The 10,270-nt window shown below is 43.8% G+C and overlaps 1 protein-coding gene across 1 annotated transcript in view; it reads left to right on the forward strand.

The window, feature by feature from the left end:
• The window catches only part of MYOF (myoferlin), a 144,265-nt gene that overhangs the window by 100,580 nt on the left and 33,415 nt on the right, over positions 1-10,270 (forward strand). Inside the window, exons 31-36 of the mRNA XM_006755111.2 lie at positions 538-646; positions 1,846-1,923; positions 4,207-4,388; positions 4,483-4,641; positions 5,668-5,829; positions 7,696-7,861. Of these exons, the coding sequence (XP_006755174.1) occupies positions 538-646; positions 1,846-1,923; positions 4,207-4,388; positions 4,483-4,641; positions 5,668-5,829; positions 7,696-7,861 (856 nt within the window). The remainder of the gene's footprint in view (positions 1-537; positions 647-1,845; positions 1,924-4,206; positions 4,389-4,482; positions 4,642-5,667; positions 5,830-7,695; positions 7,862-10,270) is intronic.

A 10,270-nucleotide genomic window follows, 5' to 3' on the forward strand; every position in this document is an offset into this window, starting at 1 on the left:
TCTAATCATTGATGTTTCTATCTCTCTCTCCCTCTCCCTTCCTCTCTGAAATCAATAAAAATATAGTAAAAAATAAAAATAAAAAAGAGAAAAAGAAGAAGAAGGCAGTGAGGAAAAAGCAGATGGAAGGAGTGATTAGTAAAATGGTGGTGGTTGATCTAAAACAATGTGATGATCGGGAACAGCCTTTCCTTACGTTTCTGCACACTGACCAGCTGTGTTCCTCTTCTGATGCTCTTCCTCTTCCTCCTCTCATCCTTTTAACCCCCTTATTTACCCTTCACACTTTTTCTTTTCTCTTTTTCTTTCAGTGGCAGGGTGTGATAAGCCTGGACTTGAGGTAGAAGGTCTGGCTTCACCTTTCTGCTCTATCTCTTTCCAGCTAAGTGACCGTTGCTTACTGTCCTGGGCTATATTCATCTCTAAAAATAACGTGATTGGATGAGAAAACTCTCTTTTAACAACCACCATTCCATTTGTTGGTAATTCTTGCCTCTCCCATTGTAGGCATGCCTCATTGATTTTCTGCCTCCTTAGGGCGCAGACACAACCGAGGACGGAGATGAAAAAAGCACGGAAAAGCAGAAGCACAGTGCCACCACTGTGTTCGGGGCCAACACTCCCATTGTGTCCTGTATTTTTGACAGTAAGTCTATAGCATGTATTCATGCATCTCATAGTATGATTTTTATCTCAAGAAAACTCTTTAAATCACCAAATATGATAAAAATGTACCTTCATTTTCATCACTTGAGGAAGAGGATTTTTTTTTTAAATTTCTTTATTGGTTAAGGTATTACAAGTGTGTCCTCATCCCCCCATTAACCCCCAAACCGCCCCCCCAATCATGCTCTCATCCCCCTGTTGTCCGTGTCCATTGGTTATGCTTACATGCATGCATACAAGTCCTTCGGTTGATCGAGGAAGAGGATTTTTTAAATGCAGCTTTAAAATCATATTTGACGTAGAAAGTGGTCATATCACTCATTTTAACATACTCTGTTCAATATACTCTGTACTCATCCTGTCTATTAAACCCCCCAAAAAGTGATTATAATGAGAGAAAAAATATTCAAACATTTAAGTAAAGGTTGATTTCCATGATAACCTTCAGGAATTTTAGAATGAGGCAGACCTATTTTGTAATAATAATCATAGCAAATCGTTATATAAGTCTTAGCAGGTACCAGGCACTGTACATATGTGAGGGACTATTATTGTCCCCATTTTACAGGTGAGCAAGCTACTGTGCAGAAAGATTAAATAGCTTGACTGAGGTCTTAACAGCTTGTAAGCAATAGAGACCAGATTTGAGCTCATGTAGTATAGAATCTGTGCAGTGAAACACAGTGCTCTACTATCCTCAAATTATGTGTGTGGGGAGGTGTGATGGTGGGGGGCATGTTGAGTGGGGTGGGAATGTATATGTATTAATATAAATAAGGATAAAGAATATAAAGATTTTGAAATATCAAAGAAACTTTGAACAAACAACTGTTTCCTAGATCTGGTGCCGAACTAGAATAGGAAGTCCTATTTCCGTAATGCCTGGAGACCCAGTTTCCTCTCAAAGGTCGTGATGACAAGCAGTGCCCTAAATCCAGGCAGTCGACACCAGGAGTCATGAATGGTCTCCTGATGGACACACTTGCATTGAGCTTCCTGTGGTTTTTAAATGTTTCTGTGTACAGGAAACAGAAGTGCTTTATATGTGTTCATTACTTGGCGGAAGTAGATTTGGGTGACCCATTGATCTGAAACATGTTATTATCTGCAAATACTCCTGGAAAATAGTAGTTTGCAATATGATGTTTCTTGTAAGTAACCTCCATCCTGTTCTTTTAGGAGTCTACATGTACCATCTGCGCTGCTATATCTACCAAGCCAGGAACCTCATGGCTTTAGACAAGGATAGCTTTTCAGGTAAAAGGAAAACCCTCCCTCGCACACCTCATTACATAGCAGGCTATCTCGATTCTACTTTTCCCCACGTGAATGCTTCCAGTTATTTCTAACAAGAGCAAAAAGCATCTCCATATTAACAATAGTTTGATGTGCATGAAGTAAATTGCTCAGTCATGGATCAATAAGCACTGAGTTCAATGGTGATCACTGTTACTGATGCTGGAGATACACAGAACATATGTGGCCTTTTCATACTAATAATCATTCATTGATTAAGTAATGAAAATCACCAAGAAGAAAAGCAGTTTCTTTCCTCTGTACACAAAGCTGCATACATATACCCTGGACTCTTGGGTTGATTGTAAATTAAGATCATAAATATACATATAAGACCATATATAGAAATATGTATGTATATGTATATGTAGTTCTCTCAACTTAACAAAAAGATCACAAATTTGCCTATTTACCTACAGCCTAGGCTTGAAGCAGTTTGGAGTCCATCCTGACCTCCTTTGCTGCCTACTCCCTAAATTCCCAGCACCATCAAACAGACCATGAAGCTTCACACTGACAGCTCAGCTCGTTTGTCACCTTTGGACTGGTTCTAAGGAGAAGGCTGTGGGTGAGGGAGGGGGTAAGGTCAGGGGTCCTGCCATCCAGGGGTTTGTGCTGTTGAATTCCACTTCAGCACCTGAAGGCCAGCAGAGCTTGCCAGGGCCTTCTGTGGAAACAGCTCTTAAAGCAGGTGCCTGACACTCTGGCAGCTCACATCAATGTGAGGTGTCTCCCAAGCATATATGAATGATTTCCTTTTCTTACAAATTAGCGCACATTCAAAGTTATCCCCATAATACACATCTCCAAAATGGCTTTTGAAGACATTTCCAAATATTCGTCAGCAGGGGGCACTCAATCATTGAAAGTCAAAGTTAGAATCCTATCAAAATTGCACATTCCTTGCAATTTGAGATATAAGATATTTTGCTGGAGCAAAATCAAAGAGTCCCATCCATATGATGCTACAATGCTAAAAACCAAGTACTCTTTTGGCTTATGTAAGACAGCTTTAATTTAGAGATTAGGTTATACTTAGATAAGTCTGTTCTATGCAATTGCAAAAATTTTTTTGTGAAATTATTTAGCATGGAAAAGAAATGGATTTTTTCTTATCTTTTTTCATCTTTATTGAGGTATAATTGAAAAAGTTATACTTAAAATGTACAATTCGATATATGTATACATTGTGAAAGGATTCCCACAATTGAGTTAGCATGTCCATCACCTCACATATTTACATTTTGTGTGTCTGTGTGAATGAGAACACTTAAGTTGTACTCTCTTAGCAAATTTCAATTATACAATGCAGTGTTATCAACTACTAGAGGCCCATTGCATGAAATTCGTTCATGGAGGGGGAGTGGGCGTTTCCTCAGCCCAGCCTGCACCCTCTCACAATCCAGGACCCCTGCAGGATCGGGCCTAAACTGGCAGTCAGACATCCCTCTCGAAATCTGGGACAGCTGGCTCCTAACCACTTACCTGCCTGCCTGATCTCCCCTAACTGCCTGATCGCCCCTAACCACTCTGCCTGCCTGATCGCTCCTAACTGCCTCTGCCTTGGCCCCGCCGCCATGGCTTCATCTGGAAGGTTGTCTGGAAGGACATCTAGAAGGTCGTTTGGCTGTCTGGTCTAATTAGCATAGTATGCTTTTATTATTATAGTCACCATGTTGTACATGAGATCCTCAGACCTTATTCATCTCATAACTGAAATTTGTACCCTATTACTAATATCTCCCACATCCCCCTCCAACCAACCCCTGGCAACCACCATTCTACTCTCTTTTCCATGAGTTTGACTTTTGGGGGGAGATTTCACATATAAATGATACCATGTAATGTTTTTCTGTCTCTGTCTGGCTTACATCACTTAGCATAATGCCCTCGAGGTCCATCCACATTGTCACAAATGGCAGGATTTACTGTTTATTAAAGGCTGAATTATATTCCATCGTGTATGTATATGTACCCATATCTATAAATATCCCACATTTCTTTACCCTTCATCCACAGGTTGCCTTTTCATTTTGCTGATGGTTTTCTTTGCTGTGTAGAAGCTTTTTAGTTTGATGTAATCCCAGTTGTTTATTTTTGCTTTTGTTGCCTTTGCTTTGGTGTCAAATTTTTAAAAAAAAAATCATTGTCAAGCCAATGTCAAGGAGCAATGTTTACTTCTAGGAGTTTTATGATTTCAGACTTTCTCCATGACCCCACTGTTACTCTCTTTTTCGATTTTAGACCCATATGCTCATGTCTCCTTCCTCCATCGAAGTAAAACCACGGAGATCATCCACTCTACTCTGAATCCCACATGGGACCAAACCATTATATTTGATGAAATTGAAATCTATGGGGAACCCCAAACAGTCCTACAGAACCCACCCAAAGTTGTCATCGAACTTTTTGACAATGATCAAGTGGTAGGTAATTTAGAATTTCTAAGATAGCTTTGGGGATTGATGGAGATGTGTAGGGATGTTGTTTGGGGAATTAAAGGATTGTTTGTTTCTCTAGGGCAAAGATGAATTTTTGGGACGAAGCATGTGCTCTCCTCTGGTGAAACTAAGCTCAGAAATGGACATCATGCCCAGACTTCTCTGGTACCCAGTAAAGAATGGAGACAAGACTTGTGGGGACGTCCTTGTAACTGCAGAGCTGATTCTGAGACACAGGGTACTTGCTGAGTCCTTGCTCATATATGCTTTCAGAGTAGCTGCTTATCATGCAAGAGTAGGCCTTCCTTCCCCCAGCTGCCGGCACTGACTTCCTTCTGGCACCTGGGACCTGGGCTTCCCTTGCAGCCCTGGTTTTGTCCAGAAGGACATCTGGTCTAATTAGCATATTATGCTTTTATTATTATAGATTTGCCTCAAATTTTGAAATATTCATGGAAATGGAAGGCTTGTAGAGAAACAGGAACAGGTCAATTTTAGCATTACTGAGGGACTTTAGAGTTCTCATTTACTATGAGTCAATAGATTTCTGAGTTTCCTGTGTCAGCTAAAGAACTAGGAGAGAAAAAACAGACTCCAAACAGCAAGCCTGTGTGTACAGAGAGAGAGAGGAAGGGACCCCAGAGGGAGGCAGAGATGGAGAGTGGGAAAGGAGTAATGGAAATGGTGAGATGTCAGACAATGGAGCAGATACAGGCCAATGGAGCCAAGCAAGTAGCTCGATGGACAGGGTCTGGCCTACTCCAGGGGCCTTGTTAGTCAAGCAGCAGCTACTTTGGGATTTCTGTTCTCAGGCTGTCTTGTTCTTGTTCCCAAAGACTGAGGCAGATGGCTTTAAGCAACACCTGTCATTTTTAAATGCTTGCATGTCAGACACTGAAGAAGTTTACACTTGATCCTCAAAATAACCTTAGGAGAGATAAAACTATCAGTCCTGTTTATAGATGAGACACAGAGTGGTTAACCAACTTGCCAGAGTTCACATCCTGTTCTATGGCACAGCCAGGATTTGATTCCTGCACTCAGCTGCTCTGCTATTTCAGCAGCTCAGGCAGGAGAAGGAGTGGCAGGCCTGCTCTGTTGCATGACCTGCAGGCTTTCTAGGATAATGTTCTCAGAGATTTTTAGCAAATCCGCACAAGTCACCCTTAAAGAATTGACTGGGTATCAAGAAAGAATTTTTTCTTTGGAATATTATTTTTAATATGCTGGGTTGTCTTCCCTTCTCTTTACATTGTTTTCTTAGATTCTAGCTTGGGGCTTAAGAAATATGAAGAACTACCAGATGGCTTCTGTCACATCGCCCAGTCTCATTGTGGAGTGTGGAGGGGAGAGGGTAGAGTCTGTGGTCATCAAAAACCTTAAGAAGACACCCAACTTTCCGGGTTCTGTTCTCTTCATGAAAGTGGTACAGTATCAAGACTGTAATCATTCATGTGTGCTGAGCAGCTGGATTTTATTTGAAATATGAAATATATTGACAACACCACCTACACGTAGTTTATATATTTCCAAAGTCTGACAGCAAATAGAAAAACTGCGTTGGAGTCACTGGGCAGTGCCTTTTCCCCCTTACACTCTTACACTGCCGTGATGGCTTCTTAAAGTTTCAATCAACCCCAATGAGAGAGAACTATCTATGAGCAATACTAATGTATTTCTCCAGTAAACTTGCCATCTATTCCACTGTGACAAGCCCTTGCTCAATGCCCTGAGGGCAGAAAGTTAACCCTCCTTGTGGCCCTGCAGGTGCACAGGGACCAGAACCTCCACATAGGGACTGGCTGACTGGGGAAGAGCAGTCACGGAGGAACCTACATGGGGTAATGGGGCCACATCCTGACAGCCTGGGCCTGGGCCCCACCTCCAGGCACCCCTGTGATGACATCTACTTTGTTGAGTTGAAGTTACCCTCTGGTTATTAGAAATGTGGCCGCATCAGCTCTGGTTCACAGTCCTCCATCGTAGACACGGAATAGTTTGGAAGAAGATGAGGTCACTCAGTCTTTCCACAATCCTTAACTTCTAAAAGAGAAGAATCCCCCTGTTTTACTCTACTTTTCAAAAAGAGATAAAAATAAAGGCACCTCAGTTTGATGGGGTAGGAGGTCCAGAACCTTCCTGTTCCTTTCCCCAGCCCACTCATTTGGTGTCTCCAACATACCCGCTCTCGAACTCTACAGTCCTGTGGATTAAGTTCCCCTTTTATAGACGAGGAGGCTGAGGCTGAGAGAGGGGAAATGTCTTACCCACGTTCCGCAGTGAGTGGCAGGACTACAGCAGCAGCCACAGCTCCGTGCTAGCTGCATGCACACTCCCTGCATCTAGTCTTTACACTAATCCTGTAGAGAGCAGGCGTTTTCCCTTCTCTTACGCTCACTCCGGGGGAAACTGAGAGGTTAGGTGACTCACACAGCTAGCAAGTGGGTGGCTAGAGTTTGGACTTAGGTCTCTCCAACACCAAAGCCCATGTTCTTCCCCTACATGGTGTTGATGGACAGCCGCCTGGGTGCTCCAAGCCAGAATCCCGGAGTGATCGCTGCCAGGCCACTCCGCCCATCCATGTCCACTCCCTAGTGCCGCCCTACCCTCCACCCCAAGTTCTAGTCTGGAATCTAGTCCTAGTCGGCAAAGGTGAGGGAAGCTACTCAGTTGACCCCAGCTTCTTCCGTCCCTGTGGCAGCCCAGAGGTGGAAATCCACCTGAGACCAGCAATGATTCCCCAATCAGACAGTGTCGCCAAGGCCACCAAGTTCCACATGGGAGAACCGAGAGGTGTCAAGGAAAAATGAGCATCCCGTTTTGGCACTGAACTCCCAGGGCTAAAAGGTTCCCAAGCCACAGTTATTTCCCTTGAAGGTTCCGTTTTAGTGTGAGCATTTTTAAATTCCAACTAAATGGTAGCTCCACATCCTGTCACAGAGCAGAGCCAGGTACTAAGGTACTATTCTAGGCACTTCACATGTGTTAACTCAACAACCCTAGTGTTATTGAGAAGATAATTGGGGCAGAGAAACTTCCCTGAGGTCATGCGGCTCCTAGTGGCAGAGCCAGGATTCTGTCCGTCCCAGGTGGTCTGGCTCAGAGTCCATGCCTTCAAGCGTGTGCTGCTCGCCTCCCGTGTCAGTTACTGAGCTACTTAACTGCCAGTCCCCTGGGCTGTGCCAAATGGACAAAAAGATCCTGGGTTGGTCCTTTGGGAGGTGTTTATTGGCAAAGCTGCTCTTGTCAGGTCTTGTAGAGAGAAGTGACGCTTACCTCTGTGACCCCCCAGTTCTTGCCCAAAGAGGAACTGTACATGCCTCCGCTGGTGATCAAGGTCATCGATCACAGGCAATTTGGACGGAAGCCCATTGTGGGCCAGTGCACCATCGACCACCTGGACCGCTTTCGCTGTGACCCGTATGCAGGGAAGGAGGATATTGTGCCACACCTCAAAGGTAAAGTGAAGTCTATAAATAGCGCTTGGGACTTTCCATGCATGATCTGACTTAATCTTTGCAAACCTTCTTGAGGTAAGTGTTCATTGTCCAGATTCGCAGATGAGGGAACAGCTTGAGTTAGAGTGAGCTGTGTAACTTTCCCAAGATAATATAGTCAGTATGTGGCAGAGCTAGACGTGAATCCTGGCCTCGTTTTGGGGGGACCTTCAGGGGCATCCTGCTCTGGAATGAACAGAAGACTTCTTTGTCAGAAACGTTGAGTGCTGCGTGAGCTTTTTTCTCTAGTCCTGAAGGGAAGATAGACAAGGAAGTGGGTGATTGCAGTCTGGTGTGATCAATATTTTTTTAAGTATATATTTTTATTGATTTCAGAGAGGAAGGAAGAAGGAGAGAGAGAGAGAGAAACATCAACGATGAGAGAGAATCACTGATCAGCTGCCTCCTGCATGCCCCACACTGGAGATCGAGCCCACGACCCAGGCATATGCCCTGATTGGGTATCGAGCCACGACTAGCTGGTTCATAAGTTAACGCTCAACCACTGATCCATGCTGGCTGGGCCTGGCGTGGTCAATATTTTGATGGCAAAATACAAGGCCCTCCTCTCTCCGCCTCGTGTGCACACTTGGAGGGGATTTTTCTTTTAAATTGCCTTTGACCTGTTGTTCCACCTCATTAATGCATCCCAGCATTGTTGAGATGTACTTTGAAGGGTGTTATTCATTGTTATCCATCAAGAAAAAAATAACACCTGCTGAGTTTAAATGACTTACCTCAGGTCACATAATTAATAAATAAATGATAGAGTGGGCATGGTACTTACCTTAGAGTTCCATAGTAAATAGTTAATGAATAGCATTTTGCTATTGTCCATTCAATAATGACTTGTTTTTACCTTACCAATTGCCAAGGACTGTGTTGGGCCTGGGGACCGGGTTGCCTCAGTGAACGAACTTCCGGGGCCCTTGGCCTCAGGAGATTAGAGCCCACAGAGATCTGGCACTCATTCAGCTGGTCACTGGTATCCTCAGGCCTGAAGCAGATGTCTTCCATTTCAGCAGCTGGGCCGCTAACCAGCTCTATTTAATCTTCCATAAGGTTTGGTATGGACATTACAGAGCCTCTGGAACTCATCTGCTCTGCGGGCCTGAGCCTCCTGCGTCCCTGATTCAGAGAGGAGGAAAGAATAAAACCCACAGTCACCCTTGAGCAAAACCCTACATGTGCTTATCCATAAATTTCCCAGGCAAAGCATTTTGTGCTGAATTGACAGGGCCTAAAATAGCAACATATTTATAACAAAAAGGATTAAACTGCAGGCATTGTTTTATCTGAGGTTACTAAAGGGAGAGAAACCATTTCCCTAGCATTTTTTTTCCAACTGCTTTCATGAAAGAACGTTCTTTGATGCAAATATATGAAATCGTTACAAATGCTGCCTACGTGCTCTGGCCCAGGTCACTTGAGTGGACCTGTTTGCGTCTATTGCTCAGGGATAGGCTGGGCCTGAGGCAGACGTCTCCAGGCAGTGATTCTATGTAATGAATATAGATTGTGGCCAGTGCTTCAAAGAGCCCCAAAGAGGAAACTCCTTAAGGAGAACGGGGAGCATAATGTTCCCAAGAGTGGACTCTATTATTTTAGATTCACCTGGTACTTTCTTAAAATCAGTAATGCCAGGGTAAGAGTTGAGGAAGTACTTGGTTGGCCTAATGTTGGAAGCACATAGAATAACTTTTTCCCCCTATTCCTGAGACTCGGTTTACTTAAAGACGGGAAAGTGGAGAACTAACACTATAAGGAGGGATTTGTATACAGTTGTGTTCCCATGTGGCTGCCCATCTAGCTGGCACATTCTATGCTGTTGCAGTTGTCCAGTTGTGGGGAGCCATCTTGGAAGCGAAGAGACTGCTGACACATCTTGGGGTGCCACATGGACACAATGACCTAGCATAGCAACTGGTGTGTCCTGGATACTCAATAAATGCCAGTCTGCCCTGCCACCCCAGTGTCACCCTGATCATTTCTCTGGCATTTATTGAATGCTTGCCCTGGGCTCATGTATGATGCTTAAAACGCAAACTTTGGGGTCAGACAGACCTCAATGACTTATATTTCCACTTACCACTAATGTTTAACCTAAAGCAAGTGGTTTGCTTCCTCTGAGGCTGGGTTTGCTTTTTAATCTCTATAATGGGGACAGTGGTACATTTTTTACAGTATTGTTGAGGGATTAAATGAGATCCTATATGTGAAGAGCTTAGCCCACTGCCTGGCACATGGTAGGTATCTAGAAAATGTGTCTCCCCTCCACGCCTTTATGTCCTATCTATCAGTTGCCTAGTGGGTTGTGCAGAGAGTTCTTTTGGCTTGGCAGAGTTGGCTCTGTGTGGGTTCTGGTCTCCT

Source organism: Myotis davidii, unplaced genomic scaffold (assembly GCF_000327345.1).
Source record: "Myotis davidii unplaced genomic scaffold, ASM32734v1 scaffold271, whole genome shotgun sequence".
Classification (NCBI taxonomy): Eukaryota; Metazoa; Chordata; class Mammalia; order Chiroptera; family Vespertilionidae; genus Myotis; species Myotis davidii.